A 16,984-nucleotide genomic window follows, 5' to 3' on the forward strand; every position below is an offset into this window, starting at 1 on the left:
TGCAGAATGGTTCTGTTTCACAGGGAACTCTGCAGGTCTCAGGACTGCTCAGACAGGAGGACACAGCAAAAGTTAAAGATTCCACTTTGCCAAGTTGGCACAATTACATGACTGGGAAATTCAGCAATGCCAAAACAAGTGATGGTGAGAAACGACTGCAAGAGCCATTTTATTTTGCCATTCAGGATGCAACACGTGGCCGTATTCGATGTGATATCTACAGAGCCCAGGTAGAACAAGAACTCTGATTGCCCTACCTGATGGATGGAGAGGTTTGCATTCAGACAACAGCCAGGCTGCACAAACCCGAACCACTGCAACCATCTGTGTGTGGGTCACCTCGGATTCTCCCTGCTCAGATTCTGGATTAAGTTCCCTGCTCTTAAGTTTGCACTGGCAGATGCTGTTGCCTCCAGCGAGTCAAAATGCTGCTGATTTCCTCCTAAGGCTGAGAGAGAATGCAACCCTCCTTAGCAGGGCTTGATCAAGCTTTAGATGTTGCATACAGCCAGGCAGGGTGCGCTGCATCTCTTCTTGCAAACACCCTCACTGCATACAAACTGCATTCTTGCATATGGACAAAAGAAAAAGGGAGTCGTTTCCTTATCTCTGCTCGCAATCAGCGTATGACCGTCAGCAGGGAGGACACCGTGGCCAAGTCAGTTTTAGAAGGATAAAGGACTTTCAGGTTTCCATCCATGTCCACCACTCGGACCTGCTCCACCACCAGCGGCTGCTCTGTGTTCTGGTTGGGGTTGGCATTCTCTGGTCCACAAAGAGCGTCCGATTCATCATCCGAGCCCGAGCCTTCCTCCTTATTTTCCATGGTAAATCTGTTCAGTTCTGCTATTTTCTGTTAAATACAACAAAGCTCACGATATAAATCAAAACCTTTGGAGGTGCATCACCAACGGGACAGGGAGGAAAGGGGAAAACCGAGCAGCTTCCCCACAAAACCCACAGCTGCATCCTTCTCCCATACACCTGAGCAATGAAACAGCCTGCTGAGGAGCACAGAGGGCTGTGAGTGAATTACTCACCAGAATGAGGGCATCCATGACATCTTTGCACGTCTGCAAACTCGTATCGCTCGTCACTTCCAGAAACAGATCCCGGGTGGTTTTCCTGACCTGTTGAATGTAAAGCAAGCAATGAATTCCAGCATCCTCACCCACGTGGCAACACCTCAATGCAAAAATGCAATGAAAGGCTTTCATTCAATTCAACCAGAAGCAAAGAGCTTTGCCAGTCCATATCAGCAAGGGCAGCCTGGTGCCCATGGAGCAGCTTCCTGGAGCTGTGCAGAGTTATAAAGGTAGAAATGGAGCTCTGAGCTTCCTCTGAATCAGGAGAGGGGAGGAAGGTTTGGAGATGTATGGTCTGTATGAGTATGAATACATGAATTCGGATGAACAGGTTCCCACTGGCACACAGTACCTTCGTTTTCTCACTATTGGTTATCGGTGGGAAAGAAATCACGGTGCCTTCAGCATCCACGAGACACGGGTAGTTATCTTTGCCATCCAATAACTGCAGGTACCTACCAAGAAAAGCAGAAAACAAACCAAAGAACCACGAAGAAACTTGCATGACGTGCTTCATCTCCCTCTGGTTCCTTTCTACCTGTTACTTCACACACACAAATTGCTCTCATGGGTGACAAACGTGACAATTTACTCTCGATGTGTGCAGAAATAACGGCAGCCATTCACCAACACACACTGAGCGCGGGTTACCCCCCGCCTTCCCTTCAGAGCTGTTCTACCCCAGCTGCCACAAAGTAGATCAACAACAGAACACTGACTTGTGCAACCCAGAAACGTTCTGCCTCTTCTTCTGCTTCCTCTGCTCCTCCGCCTCTCTTTGCAGCTGATGGAGGAGATCCTTCGCTTTGATCTCCTTTCGGCCCAGGGGGGTGATCTACACCAAAGAGAACCAGCAGTGACCCTTCCCTGCAAAGCAAAGGGAGATGGAGGAGGAGAGGTGTGCGGTTGGCACTGCTGTACCTTCAGCTCGGCGGGAGGCTGCACGCTGTACGTCAGGGGCCCTTTGACCAGCTGCAGGTCGTGGGTCGCAATCGTGGCCGCCGTCCTCCTTTCACAGATATCCTCGTGCAGTTTGGTCTGAAACACAAACAGCATCATCACAACAGGGTGATACACACTGCAGGGAGCACGTCCCAGCTGGGAGACGGGCAGGGTGAGGCGATGGATGCTTCCAGCACGGAGGGGTCGAGACATGGCAGCCATGGGGCACCGCAGCGCCAACACAGCCCTACCTGAGCGCTCAGGAACCTCCGCAGGGCGTTCCCCGGCCGCAGCTGCACCCCTCTGAGCACGCAGCACACGATGTAGGGCCGCACGTCCCTGACGCCCGGGCTGGCTCTGACCACCATGGGCGCGGGGTTGTCTCCCACGTGCAGGACCTTCAGCAGCAGCTTCCCGACGGCCTCGGCCTCGTCCCGCTCGCCGTCCTTCTTCTGCGGCTTCTCCCTTTTCCTCCTCCTGGTCTCTTCGCGGCCGCCATCAGTGCGGCCCTTGGAGCGCAGGTATTCCAGCACGGCGCGGGTCTGGCAGCCGTTCACCATCTTCTCGAGGCGGCGGTCCCGCAGCGGGTTGCCGCGCAGGTTGGCGTCCTTCAGGCGGGGACAGTCGGCCAGGGCGGCGGGCAGCGCGCTCAGCCGGTTGTTGGCCACGTCCAGACTCTGCGGGAGCGGAGCGGGGCGGTCGGAGCGGGGCGGTCGGAGCGGGGCGGGATGCGCGGTGGATGCGGGCGCTCACCTTCAGTGCGGGCAGCGCGGCGATGTCCGGGCTCAGCTCCTCCACTTCGTTGTCGGCCGCCTCCAGCCGGCTGAGCAGCGGGAACGGCGCGGGCTCGTCGTGCGGCAGCAGCGCTCCGGGCAGCGCGCGGAGCCGGTTCCCGGACAGCAGCAGCTCCTGCAGCTGCGGGGCGGATCTCGCCAGCCCCGGGCCGAGCTCCCGCAGGCGGTTCCCGCTCAGGTTGAGGCTGCGCAGCTGCGGGAAGGCCGCGGCTTCCTTCTCCTCCTCCTCCTCCGCCGGCCCCGCGCCGCCCAGCGCGGCCGGCAGCGCCTCCAGCCCGTTCCCGGACAGGTCGAGCACGCGGAGCGCCGGCAGCGGCCCGCCCAGCCCCGCGCCCAGCCCGGCGGGGCCCAGCGCGTTGCCGCTCAGCACCAGCGTGTGCAGGGCGGGCAGCGCGGCCGCCAGCCCCGGGCCGAGCTCCTTCAGCGCCGCGCAGCCGCTCAGCTCCAGCGACTGCAGCAGCGGCAGCGCCAGCAGCTCGGCCGGCAGCCGCCCGCCACCCGCCGCCACCCGCTCGGCCACCGCCGCTCCCGGCAGCGCCAGCTCCCTCCGCCGCTCCCGAGCCGCCGCCTCCAGCTCCGGCCACGCCGCCGCCATCGCACCGTACGGGGCGGCGCCGCGCTGCGCTCCGGCCCTCCCACGGGAGCGGCTGCGTGAGCGAGTGACGGCGAGAGCGTCGCTCCCACACGGAACCTTTAAAATCACGGCTTTTATTTACCAGTAAAAGCGCAGCTAAAAACGGTTCCGTCAAACAAGATAGAAAACGCCGATCCCGCTACCGCACAACTAACTGCATTAACGCCGTTTAGAGGCCGTGCTCCAGCAGCAATGCAGAGCTGCCCTCAGCAGCCCTGTGCTTCGCTCTTTCCCTCTGCACGACGCTTTGCTTGTGCAAGCAGCCACGCTGTGCAGCATCCCCACAGCTGCAATCTGTGCAACACCCAGCTCCGAACACAACACTGAGGCTCTACCATAGGAACCTGCAGCTCCCCAGAGGAAGGAAGCATGCATACCAAATGTACAAACGTTATGAATATATATGCATGTGTATATGTATATATAATATATATTTGGAAGAGCTCAAATGTATATAAAGACTCTCTTGCAGGCAGGCTGCACACAACTGGGTTACAAAATGAGTGCTGTGTATACAAAGCAGCAGCACGGATTCAATCCTTGACAGCATAAATGACAGCACTGAGAGCCGCCCTCAGCCACTGGAATCCCTGCACACAGCAGCTAAGCTGGATGTGACCACTACAGGAACAGCAAAAGGGGAAGCAAAAAGCCCTCATAGCTTTGTCTGCATCCCATCCCCTTTTCTCTCATTGCACAGACAGGTAAGGAAGGATTCAGCCTTATGGAAGTGGTATTTTACCAACTGCACTGCCCTCCCTACACACAACCTCAGGTATTCCTATAGAAAAGATCTGAGCTGCTCGGAGTTTCTAAACCACCATCACTAACGAGGTGCCTAATAATTAAACAAGAAATACAAACCACGGTGCTCGTCCTGTCATTGCTTTGAGTGTGTTTTGCCTGAGCTTTTATTCGGGCCTCCTCTCGGCGTTGGGATCTTGCTTCCTATGGAAGGAGGTCGAACTTTAGGTCTTGAAGGACTTGGTTTCTTCAAATATTGGCCTCCTGTTCTGCCTGTGAAGGGATGGCTCAGGTCATTACTTGCTCCTCTGAGCCCCGGGTTGCACTGCATTCACTGATGGCAGCTAAAGGAGATCATTAAAGGGCTCTGCCCAGGAGCTCAGCATGGCTCTGAAAAGCAGCTACGAGCAAAGCAAAACTCGGGCCCAGAAGTTTAACTCTGGCAACCATTTGAGCGTGGAGGGGATGAAACAGCACTGGGAAAAAAGCCTGAAGGGAAACAAAAGCAGCAAGAAGGAGAATAGTGTTGGTGCTGCAAGCATAGCTTGTTTGCTTAACTTCTGCATTCATCAAGTAAGGGGATCCTGCATGTGCCAAACAAGCAAAGGCAACTTTAAAAAGCCTGACACGAGCATCATTTTCTCTCTGCTGATGTTGAACTTAAACAGCTATAAGCTCTGCCCAGCTCCTGGTTCCCACTGGGAAAGGGAAAGCAGCACACAGCACAAAGTGCTCAGCTCGTTTTGTACTCAGGATTAGATCAGCGTCCTCTGATTGGACATTCAAAGCCAAAACGGGCTCTCAATTCACCACAGTGGTGGTCAGGAGCCTTCCAGAACTGTAACCACTTACTGTCACTGCTGACTGTTCTATTCATGACCATGATATTAAGTAGAAGCAAGGCTGAAACGATCCAGCTTTGAGAGCTGAAATACTTTCCTTAAGCAGCGGGAACACAGCAAAAAAGAACAACCATTACAAAGAAGTCTTACCAGGCTGCATTGGAATAGTTTTATTTATGGTGGATAACCTTCGGAGATTCATTACACAGCCATCCGTGCCCATGAGGTGTGACTTCCAGGCCTAATACCAGTTATAAAGAAGTGATATTAAGAAACCAGCAAGGTTAACCACCCTTCTATCTACTCCCTGCACACACAGTATCTTAAACACAGGAGAAAGGGATACAGTAACAGCTAAAGCATTCAGTGCCACTAAAGAATGTGGGCTGTTAGTACTAGAAAACATGAGAGTACCCTCAAACCAAGGGGGCACTGCGGCTTCTTACAAGAATAATGTGGGCAGAAGTTACAGAGCCCAGCAATAACCCAGGGGAGTTCTTAAATCTTTCCCTTTAAAGCAGTGTTTTAGGAGGACAAAAACTCAGTCCTCGTGATGGAACAAAATCAGACTTATCTGGTAAGCAGCCTTACCTCCTCTCCAGGAGAAAAGTTGGCATGGCACAATGGGCAATGGTTTGCCACGTTTTCAGGCTTGGCAGCTGAAAGGATAATACAAATAGGGCACAGACAGGTTAGCTTAAAGATACGAGGAGGATGTGCTTGACAACGCACAGAAGACTGCCCTAGGATTAAAGCAGCTCCTGGCTTATCATCATTCGCTGCTCTGAAAGAAGTCTGATGCTTAATGATCATTTACATCCCATGGGTAGCTACCACCACAGCGTGTGGGCCTTGATCTGCAGGGATGTGACACAGGCTTTTCTGTCCTCACTCATCCTCTCCACATGCATTCATGGAAGCAAAATATTGCAAGCACTGGGAATCACAGGGATTTTTGCCAGGCATGTTCTCTCCTGAAAACAGACTAAGATTCTAACTCCATGCTGCAATAGCTAAATAGAAGTGGTCCGACTTGACAGGAAGTGTGTTGGACTGAGCTGACTTTTGAAGTTCAGCCTTCCTGTTTAAAACTACTCACCATTGCAAGTTTTGCTCTTTATATGTTCAGGCAACTCATCCTTTGGAAAGGCTTCGCTGCATCGCTGGCATTTCCCAAAGCTGTCCTTCTTATCACACTCAGTCAACAAATGCTCTGTCAGGCTTGCTATTTCTACCACCTGCGGCACAACAGAGATTTTCACTGTACCACAGCAACAAGAGCAGCATTAAAACCAAACCTCCTCTGTGCTTTTTGGAAGCTAAATCTCTCTTCTCCAAATGAGTAATGGAAAAAGAGAATGAACTGGCAATGCGGTTGGTGATGCATTTGATACTACTGCTCTATTCTAAAACGCTACCCAAAATCACACAGTGCTCAGAATCCATCTGTTGTAGTATTAAATGTCTTGTCACATTAACAGAATAAAAACTGTTGCTGACCTGTTTGCAGTGCTCACATCTGGTTAACATAGGACAGCGCTTCCAGTAATGGAGATCCAGTCCTTCCTCTGTGAAGGATTCATTCCTTTCACCACAGAAAATGCACAGACTGGGGAAGAACCCAAAGAACAAAGCAATCAATCACCCAACCAAACACCATAACACCAATAACACGACACGTGGGAACGGATGATCCCCACAGCAGCTATTAAGAAAACAAACTCAAAGTAGTGCCATCCAAGTAGTTACAAATCAACATCCAGGACTGCTCTAAATCTGTTAGAAGGCTTTTCTTTTTCACTGTTTAAAAGCCTAAGCTACGAGCTTTGATCTATTGGAGAAATACTATTAGAGTTACTAGCAGGTGATACGAAGTACTTAAGGTGATTAGAAGCTATGAATCTAGCTTACTTATCCAAGTAATTTGCAACAGAGGAATGATCATCTGGAATCTCCGCTGCTGCAGGCTGTGGGCTTCTGTAACCTGCAAAAAAGAAGATGGAAATATTCCTTCTCCAGATAACAAAAGTAACAGATCTAATACCAGATCAATGCAATCTAACACATTAAGCATCTATAGTGCTTCAAGTGAGTTGCTCACTCTTCACAAGGGTATCTCACCTCTTGATACTACCTAAAATTACCTACCTTGATCTTTTGTCTTCTGGAAATCAGACTCTTTTTCCTATAGAACAAAGAATTTTGTAAGTCAGAAATGTCCTCTGTGACTGTGATACTAACAGGGGAGAAAAAGAACAGATTTTGGTTCAAGGCTTAGAAGCAGAACCAGCACTTTACAACACCATCGGGCTCTAAAATGGGAAGGATTCCCATTATCTGATTTTGTTACAAACAACTCCCCGGCTCTAAAACTCAGGATGAAAATCGGACTGAGAGAGGAGGCTCTCCCTTCCCCCTTCCACATCCCTCAGCCCTCTTACAACTGACGTCACTTGTCTCCTTGCAAACTACCTAAGCATGGGACACTTGAGGGAAATGTTTATAAAGTCCAAAACCAAGGCACCCCAACCTTTCCAGCTTGAACTTCTGCTTGTAGCTCCTTTAGAACTGCCAGCTGACCTTGCAGAACTTTTATTTCTTCCTTCTTCTGTCTCTCAGCCTCTTCTGTTGCTGCCTTTTTTTGTGCCTGTGAAGAAAATACTCTTCCAATTATGAAAGTTTTTGAACCACCTGCCATATAGGAGAGTCTGCCAAACACCAAAGAGCAACAATCTTCTTTCTTACCCTCATTTCAGCTTCGGAAAGTTTACCATCTATTTTAGTAAATCCATCAAAGAGTGTTTTATAGAGAACAGTCTTGCGAATGCTTGCATCGTCAGGAGGGAGATATTCCAGGATGGCAGCTCTGTGTTTCCGGTACATATCAAAGATAATTCGCAGCGCTACGTCACGAACTTCATAAACTCTGTGCTCCAAAGCTCCCGTTGCAAACTGAAAAGAAAACAGAAATAAACACAAATCCAACAGCAACAGAAAGGGACTCCAAGAGCTGCACGCTCCGACTCCCACCTTCATGACACTGCTGATGGTAAACCCTGAGTTTTCAGTTCCCATCTCTTTCAAGAGGCGCTCAACTAATTCCACTTGACTCATGGCCAGATGTGTTGGGGAATTCGGTTTTAACAGCTGAACCAAATGAACTGGAACAATCTGAAGAGGTTTAACTTCGCTCCACAGCGCCATTTCCTGTAGATATACAGACAGTGTGTGTAGGAATGCCACAGAAGGGAAATGAGCTGCCTTTGCCCTCCTGGGACTGAATTATCTTTCACACAGAATTACTCTTTGAAGCTCTATCTTTGTGTGCTATAGCTAAGGTGACTTTTACAACGTATACTTCAATTATATACTGACACTCAGCTGCTGCTACCACTCTGCCTCCCATCCCAGCAGCAAGCTCTGTACCCACCCAGCCAGCTCAGATGGTACCCACTGTCAACCTCTGTGACATCCTTAAAGCTAACATAACTGCAATGCAAAGAAAAGCTCCAACCTGAATGAATGTAGCAGCCACAAGGCGAAGGCGAGATGAAGAGTCTCCTGTTCTAGAAAGCAAACCTGGAAGCGTTTTTTCCACACAATGAGAAGTTTCCAGCTTTCCCAGTTTATGTTTTGGTACATATTGTGTGATGATCATTTTTAGAAGTTTCAGGGAAGCTTGAAAAACCTAAATAAAAAGAAAGAAAGGGTGAAAAAAATACCATGGAGAAAAGCACAATCACAGCTTGGTATTGAGATTTACTGCTGTGTAATCCCATTCCAGTACCAAGTGAGGCCTTGCTGAATTCACCAGGACAGAACAAATGTAACACATGGAACAAATTGCAGTCTGGAGATGTTTTCTTATCACACACGTCACTACTTACTGAAGATACTATGTCTTTTATGGCTCTCCTTACAAGAAAAATAGCAGCCCTCAGCATGTTCTTTAAATCCTCCTTTGGAGTGCTTACTGACATTTCCATCAGCTTCTTATACACAGCCAGTAATGCATCCTCTCGATATGACCAACTTTTGGAATATGCTCCAGAGACCTGAAGACAAAACCAGATCATCTTTTAAAAGGTCAGTACTGATGTTTCAATATTTACATGTAGAAACAACCTCAGAAGAACAGATGAACTTAAGGATCAAATCCCCAGACCTTTGGTGAGTGAACACCAAATAAACTCAAAACAGATCACAATAACTCATGTGTTTATTTCATTGTTCTTTACCAAAGCTTCTCCAAAAACTTCAATGGCAGGGCTGGCCTCCCTCAGTGCCTTCTCACTCAGTGGTTCTGGTTCCCCAGTAACGCCGCTTGGAGTATTACTGATGTCCCCCTCAGTCTTCTCTGGCTCAAGGTATCCGATTGTTTCCTCAGAGTGTTTATGGGTGGCTGGGAGAGGTCTCTCATCATAAGGTAAAAATTCAACCTAACAAGGAAGATAAAATCTGCTATTCCAGAAATAACTTAGATGTGAAGTTGTTTCATCATTAATTGGATTTGCCTCAATTCAATTCACTTTTCCCTTCAAAGCAGTATTGCTATACAATTAAGTACAGATACCAAAGTTTCCATAGAGATATCAGGAAGAAACAGTGCTTCTAAGTATTACTTATCTCTTTTATGTAGAATACCATCAAACACACACCAATAGACCTTGCTGTTTTGGAAGGCTGAATGCAAGATTACTTGCTCTGGAGATTTCTTTGGCAACAGAGGCGCATTACTTACCTCTTCTTGAGCATACACTTCCCTGGAGGTTGTGGGATGAGACACAGAGGGAGGCGTAGACTGATGGTGAAAAACAGGCTCAGGAGAAATAGGTTCTGCTGGCTTTTCCTCCAGCAAAGACTCTGCTTTCCACAGCTCTCCCTGTGAAGTCCGCAGTTCTGTGTTCTTACAAGAAGGTGAATTTGCAGCCCTAGAGCGCTGAAGACTGTCATCATAAATCACAGCCTCCACAGGCAGTTCAGGTGGCTTTCGGGTCTGAGATTTGGAAAGAAAGGTTAACATTGTACTAAAAGCAGTCATTACATTTACAGCTGTGACAGTAAATAGTATTCTGCCTCTTTCAAACGAAGATCAGTACCTTATGAATCTATATGTGTAGCTCTGAAATAATGCAAAACATTCAGAAATCTAAACATTATTTACTTTAAATTTGAATGTAATTTATGGAGAATCAATCGCGTTCATAAAGTTCAAGTCTTTGGTTGGGAAAACCCACAATCCAAAGAAAAAGCTTCTCTGGGTAAAGAATTCTCATCCCCTGAATTTATTTGGGTTGCTCAGCCATTTCTATTTACAAAACTCATGTGACAGAGCATCCCGAACCAGGAACAGCTGCACTCACCATCAGCTCTGCATCCAGAAGGTTGTGGAGCTGCAGCTGCTGATACACTTTCAGGCGGTACGCATCCATTTGTTGCTTTTTCTTTTTAGCAAGATCATAATCCTCTTTCTCGACAGCGTAGCGTTTCTCCACTTCGTACCGTCCAAGTCGTTCCCCTACCTGGGGATCACATTATTTCCAAACAAACCATTAACTCCAGTCATCTGAATTGAAAATTACCGTTTTTACAACATACTGGGAGTTGTTACACTTCCACATTAGTGCTAGCAATCCTGGATGGATTGCTGGAATAACTCTTGGCTTCAGAGATGAACAGTCTTTTGACAATACCTTCTGCAAGTCTGCAATAGCTTGTTTGAGTTTCTTGGCATAATCGTAGCATTCCTGATGGACAGCTTCATGTTTCTTCTCATCTAGTCTGCGTATTATCTGAGCGACTTCAGGATCCTGGTACATGTCAAAAGCCAAATCATCCAGAGGTGAGATGGAGTCTGGTTTCCTGAAGATACAGGAAAAGAGAAATCAATAACATTCAGACTGTGGGTGTTTGTTTCCTTTTCACTAACAGAATACAGAGACTGAGAACTAATTTAGACCAAGAGGATGTTTTATCAGGGTATAAGCAATAGAATATTGTTACCCTAGGTATGTTCCATCTAAGGCAGGATCATCTGATTTACTTCCTAAGTAGTGGTCTATCAGCTTCTCTCTGGAAGGCTTTGTGGGGAGAAAAAAAAGATCTTAATGCACATTCACCAACAACATGTATGTTCAGGGTAGAAATCTTTACTAATTATAATGGTTTTGGCTCATACTAAAATGTGAGGAATTTTAAGAGAGTGCAAATCCAAACGTTCCAATTAATTGTCTTAATTTTTGTATCCACAAATGATGTTCAACTTTTGAGCGTCTCCTTTCTTCAATGTTAGATCAAAATCGATATACAGCACCTCTGCTGAAGGATAGAACTACCAGGAAATGCATTCATTATCTCAAGATCCCTGCAACAGAATATGTGCAGCAGCAGTAAAAGCACAGGGATGCTTTGCACTTACGTGTTTATTGCTGTCATTACTGTAGTCTGCTGGATCTCCAATAATATTTATAGCTACCAGGGCAACCTGAGAGAGATGTAAAGAAAATGGGAAAGCATATGGTTGTTATTTTTCTCTTACCTTACACAAATTGAAACAGCATGCTTAAATACCCACACCCAATCAGTCGCTAGATAGTTTGTGCTGATTTCCCTGCAAACCTTCACTAGCTGAAAAATCAAGTAGTGATTTACTCCAACTCATCCCTTTCCTATTTGTTCCCTGCTTTTACTTAAATGCAGCAAAATGAGCAGTTTCAATATTGTCTACAAACTTACCTTCAGCACACAGCCTGCTATGCAGGGTAAAACTCAACATGAAAGGCAACGATGGAATGTGCACTTGACCCATTTGCTCTGCATGAGTTGCACACATTTGAATAAAAATAAACTCAGGGGCTTTCATCAGCATTTCAACTTCTACAAATTAAGGGAGCAGATTTCTATGCCCACTCTGTGCTACCGATCCTTCATCCAGCTTACAAAGGAAGGGCTGCAATTCAACTTACCTGACTGTACACGTTGTATTTATTGACATAATTCTTATGGAAAATCAGCTTCAGGTACTGGCCAACTGCATCCATATAAACAGATTTTAACTCTCGAGCTTTGAAGCCTGTCTTCTCATTGTCTGAGAGAGGGACATATCTGAGAAGGAAAATGCAGCAGTAAGCAGAGAAAACATATAAACACGTGGCTGTGTTTTGGTTCCTCAACTAAGCATTTCCATCAGGTTTCAAACTCATAAACAAAACAGCATGCTGCCATTTACAAAAGTGTTCACCTGCATCATGCCTCTTGGAGAAACCAAATAAACCTCACAGGCTCAGTCAAGCCCCACCGCTTTAAGTGTGATTGATTTTAACCCATTGATTTCAACATGGCTGGATCAGGCCCAGTTTCCCCAGGTTGCTTATTCTTTCCCTCCGAGGCCTTTTATTAAGGTAATCCAACAATTCAGAGCTGTTAGACTCACCCCAGTCTGTGAAACCTCTCTGATTGATAAGGAGCAAAGTATTCGGGCAAGCTTTCACTGATGAAGAACTCGATTTTGCTGGAAATCATGTACTGGTGAGCAAGCAGCTGCAGTTTTCGTATTCGACATCTCTCCACCAACTGCAGAACAATTTCTTGTGGATACTGACAGAGTCTGAAAGCACGCACAGTTTTGAGCCACTTTTTAAAGACCATTTGGCTTCCAACTTGAATAACATGTAATCATGCAACTTTGCAAAGCTGTTATAGTTTGCCATCGTTTAAATATTGTAAAAACAAAGAGTAGAAACATTTTTTCACTTTAATGCACACGTGTGTCTGTTAAAGTGCACTGCTGTTGTGGTTTAACATAGCAGCCTATCAGTCACTATGAAGGAAAACGACTGTTCCAGCTGAAACTAAAACAACTACATACACCCAGAAGATGTATTGAGAAGATTGTAGTTTTAATTCCAAGCCAACGCAGTTGCAAACAGTTCAGATGACCTTTCAGAGTAACCAAGGCTATTTTTCTCCTGCAGAATAAGGCCTCCACAGGGTTAAAAGTAACGTAGATGCTTTGGTTTTATAATCAATTTGGTCTAGCATGCATTAAGCTAGTCTGAACACGCATGCTGCAACTCCCACTCAATGCAAACTCAGTGCTGTAGGATTAAGCACGTTGCTCTCACTTGCAGTACCTTGGTGATCGCCATCCGTTCACTGTTGGTGCGTGAACCATCAGCTCTTTTGCACTGAAGCCATCTTCGTGCCCCGATGAGCTGACGACTATAAAGCCAATCTTGTGTGGCATCCTGCAGAGGCGAGCTATTCAAAACAACGATGTTTCAAACTTAAGCTAATCCCTAAGAGGGCAATAAAACAACACTGAAACACCGCAGTCCAAGAATTCCGTACCGTGGTCCATTAAGTCACCAGATGCTGACCATAAATCTGAATTTATTGAACGCCAGCACCATAAACCGTGCTATTTTCTTATGCTGAGTGTTTTATCAGTGTTTTTTCACTCAGTGAAGTGAGGGCTTGGTTAACTTGGACATCCCTCCCCATACGTTTGAAAGGAAATAATAATAATAGCAACAAGAACAGAATCGATTTAGGCAGGAGTCACCCAGCAGCGTTTCCCAGCCATGCACGTCCCCAGGCCACACACAACGTTACTTTCCACCCTTCCCTCAGCAGGAGGCGTTGGGAGGGCAGCGCCCCGCAGGCCCCAGCGAAGCCAGCTCGGTAAAGCGGCCCCTACCGAGCCGTGTTACACGGCCAGAGCCGCCACGTAGGAGACCTGAACACTGGGACAGCTTGACACAGCCTTTCGAATGGAGCTTTGAGACCCGAGAGAAGCAAAATGGAACGACCCGGCCGAGCCGGGCCCACACCGCACTCACCTCAGCGCGGCTCCATCGCTCGTCACCTTAGCAACGGCGCGAGCGCCGCCACGCATGCGCAGCACCCAAAGCAGGCCTCAGCGGCGCGCATGCGCACAGCGTGGAGCAGGAAGGCGGCAGCTATGGCGGCTCCGCTGAGGGCGTTCCGCCTCCGCCGCCCCGGCAGCGCGCAGAAGTTCGGGGCGGCGGCCGGGAGTCTGCGTGGGCTGCTGCGGAAGGGCTGCCGGCTGCTGCAGGTGCGGGACGGGGGGGGGGTCACCGGTTGTGGGTCCCGGTCCCGTGGGTCCCGTCTGACCGTCCGGGCAGCTCCCGTTGGCAGGCAGCCGGCTGTGCCTCTACGAGGACGGGACGGAGCTGAGCGAGCCGTTCTACCGCACGCTGCCGCCGCAGACGGAGCTGGTGCTGCTGCGGCCCGGGGAGAGCTGGCCGGGATGTGAGTGCGGGGCGGGGGGCGCGGCGATGCGGCTATAGGCTGCTAATGGCCGCTAATGGCTGCTAAAGGCCGCGCCGTGTGCAGGCTGCGGGGACGTGGAGCGCTTCCTGGCCGCCCTGTGCAGCCGGACGGACGCGGTGGTGGAGGCCGCGCGGAGGCTGCTGGAGGACGAGCGGGCGCCCCGCAGGCAGAGGCTGCTGGCCGACCTCATCCACAACCTGAGCGGGGACAGCGCGGCCGAGCGCCGGGATGAGGACGGGAAGTGGTTCGAAGGTGCGTGCTGCATCAGTGCCCGCTGCCCCTTGTACTGATAAGAGCCTGCCCTTGTCCTCCTGCCCTTCTGATATCGATAAGCTCTGCTCACATCCCCTCTTGGCCATCCCCGGGTTGAGCGGCCCCATCGTTGTCAGCCTTTCCAGGCCCCCGCATCTCTGCAGCCCTCTGCTGGGCGTCCCAGAGATCCCAGTCTGCCTTGAACAGAGGAGCCCAGAACTGTGCACGGTGTTCCACACACAAAGAGCACAACAATGCTGTTTGATAGAGCAAATTCTCAGCTACAAAACGCTGCTTTTCTATACAGTCACCACTATTAGCTGTGCAATTCCACCGGTGATAAACAGAAGGCATAGGTACACATAGAAAAAGATGCACAGAAATGGAAGTACTGTACTAAATTTAGCTGGTTCTCTTTAGGTCTAGAATCTCGTTTTAAGAACAAATCAAGCTATATGCGGTACAGCTGTGAAAGCAGGATACGGAGCTACATGAAAGAGGTAAAAGTTTAAGCTGATAGTAAACATAATTGTGACTACACGTGTACTAAGCACACACATATGTATAAGTACAAGCATGGTACTTGCATTAGAGACACAACCTGCTTGGACACCAAGGAGTGACTGTACTTCTGTTTTTCTTTTAGGTTAGTAATTTTATCTCAAATGTTCATCCTACAGCAAGAGACGCATATAAAAGGATACTTGAGCTGATGGCGGATAAACTGAAGTCTGTGAGATATAATGGCAGCTACTTTGACAGGACGGAGGAAGAGGCGGCAGTGCGCCTGTGCACAAAGGAGGGATGGTTCTCTTGTCAGGTAGGTTCAGCCCCAAAGCAGAGGCTTGTTTCTAACAAGCAGCACCGACAACATTAGAGGGAGGAGACTGTGACTTCAGTGCTTACATAAAGAGCTGAGTTTTGGCAACGTTATCACCTGTGTCTGGTTGTAGTGTGAGGAAGCTGCATCAAGTTCAGGACTGGGACTGAGCTGGGATGATGAACAACGTGCCTTTCATTGCAGCCACCTTTTTTACAGGGCCCTTTTGACAGAGATGACTGCCCATGTAAACATTCTATCAACCCCTATACTAACAGGGAAAGCAGAATCCTCTTCAGCACCTGGAATCTCGATCACATGTATGTATAAAGCATGAATCCAAATTTACCTGCTCAGATTTTGTTTGTATGGGAATTTACCCCTGCTCACATTATCCTTTATGAAGGATATCCTCTCTTCTATTCCTGTCTGTGGTGAAAACCTTCAGACCTGTTTCCAGGCATTGTGCATTTCTGAAGCAAACCTAAATTGATTTCTTCCTAAAACCATTTTAAACCCAGTTATGGTGAAAGGATGCAACTTCTGCCTTGCAGAAGGAAGATGGAGGCATATTGTTAAGAAAGCAGATTTTGATGGCAATATTGTTTTCTCTTTTGCATTCTGCAGAATAGAAAAGAAACGCAGCGTTGTCCCAGAGCTGGCAGAAGCTGTCAAAACACGAGATGGAAGAGAAGTGAACTGGGAGTACTTTTATCAGCTATTGTTTACAGTGGATAATCTAAAGCTTGTCCATATTGCTTGCCATAAGAAAACCAATCATCATCTCAGCTGTGACAAAACTAAGATTTACAGAAAAAGGAAGCAAACCAGTGAGATTTCGTAGCGCTCCCTTTGGAAGCAACTTCTGGTTTTGGTTTCTTTCCATTTTCAAAATCATGATGGTATAATGTTTAAATAGCTCTTGTTTCTTAAACAAAACCTTACTTAGCAGGTCTCATCTGCCAAGGACTTCTTCCTTTATCGCCTCCAGTGCATTCATTGAACTGCAATCTCACAGAGCATGAGTTCAGATCGTGCCTCCTTCTCCCACCTCAGATGACACTGCTGAGTGTGATGATCTGACTCATAGCTGCTATGTGCAAAATAGAGGCCAGAAGCTGACACTGATGATACCTTATGATTTCTTGCTTGCTGTGATAAATGTAGGTGCAAAATGCACAGGACAAAAACTAACTTAACACAGAACATTTCTTATAAATTAAGTAGATTAATACTGCTCTGAACGTTAAGCCAAACAAAGAATACTTCAGGGTAATTATTCTGTGCCTTCACCAGGAAGACAGGCACTGTATTCCAGACAGGCCAAATGATTCAGTGGCAGAGCTGCTGGCTTTTCTGTATTGAAAACACCTGCACTCATCTGTGACCATTCAATCTACTGTTGCATAGATACTGGTCTTCTAGAAGGAGTAAGCAAAGCTGTACTGCATCTCTGCTTTTACCACCCTTGTGCTCTGTCGTCTTTCCCACTGATTTGCTTCACTTTTCAGTCTTTGCCTCTCTAGCTTGAGCTTTCTTGAAGCAACACATACAGTCTTATTATACCATAATGTTTG

The 16,984-nt window shown here is 47.8% G+C and overlaps 3 protein-coding genes across 4 annotated transcripts; 1 reads left to right on the forward strand and 2 right to left on the reverse strand.

Moving 5' to 3' along the window:
* Window positions 1–139: 139 nt before the first annotated feature.
* Window positions 140–3,530, reverse strand: LRRC47 (leucine rich repeat containing 47). The gene is made up of 7 exons (XM_072353992.1): window positions 2,781–3,530; window positions 2,279–2,704; window positions 2,007–2,123; window positions 1,805–1,920; window positions 1,438–1,540; window positions 1,041–1,130; window positions 140–853 (listed from the first exon to the last, which is right to left on the reverse strand). Exons 1-7 carry the CDS (start codon window positions 3,414–3,416, stop codon window positions 620–622), a joined length of 1,722 nt encoding a protein of 573 aa, XP_072210093.1. The 5' UTR covers window positions 3,417–3,530; the 3' UTR covers window positions 140–619.
* Window positions 3,517–13,981, reverse strand: CEP104 (centrosomal protein 104). The gene is made up of 22 exons (XM_072353991.1): window positions 13,882–13,981; window positions 13,174–13,300; window positions 12,474–12,647; window positions 12,007–12,145; window positions 11,460–11,525; window positions 11,045–11,121; window positions 10,735–10,903; window positions 10,405–10,563; window positions 9,783–10,037; window positions 9,280–9,480; window positions 8,929–9,096; window positions 8,556–8,729; window positions 8,072–8,248; window positions 7,787–7,993; window positions 7,572–7,688; window positions 7,190–7,226; window positions 6,953–7,025; window positions 6,542–6,650; window positions 6,141–6,279; window positions 5,633–5,700; window positions 5,192–5,282; window positions 3,517–4,472 (listed from the first exon to the last, which is right to left on the reverse strand). Exons 2-22 carry the CDS (start codon window positions 13,284–13,286, stop codon window positions 4,336–4,338), a joined length of 2,850 nt encoding a protein of 949 aa, XP_072210092.1. The 5' UTR covers window positions 13,287–13,300; window positions 13,882–13,981; the 3' UTR covers window positions 3,517–4,335.
* Window positions 13,939–16,251, forward strand: DFFB (DNA fragmentation factor subunit beta). 2 transcript variants are annotated; one of them, XM_072353993.1, is made up of 7 exons: window positions 13,939–14,117; window positions 14,188–14,314; window positions 14,399–14,587; window positions 15,008–15,087; window positions 15,234–15,407; window positions 15,627–15,727; window positions 16,035–16,251. In XM_072353993.1, the coding sequence occupies exons 1-7, from the start codon at window positions 13,971–13,973 to the stop codon at window positions 16,249–16,251; spliced, it is 1,035 nt and encodes a 344-aa protein (XP_072210094.1). In that variant the 5' UTR covers window positions 13,939–13,970. The 2 variants fall into 2 exon arrangements, with proteins under 2 accessions (XP_072210094.1, XP_072210095.1); XM_072353994.1 differs by lacking the exon at window positions 15,008–15,087 and having other exon boundaries at window positions 15,268–15,407.
* Window positions 16,252–16,984: the final 733 nt, after the last annotated feature.

The sequence above is a fragment of the Excalfactoria chinensis genome, chromosome 20 (assembly GCF_039878825.1).
Source record: "Excalfactoria chinensis isolate bCotChi1 chromosome 20, bCotChi1.hap2, whole genome shotgun sequence".
Taxonomy (NCBI): Eukaryota; Metazoa; Chordata; class Aves; order Galliformes; family Phasianidae; genus Excalfactoria; species Excalfactoria chinensis.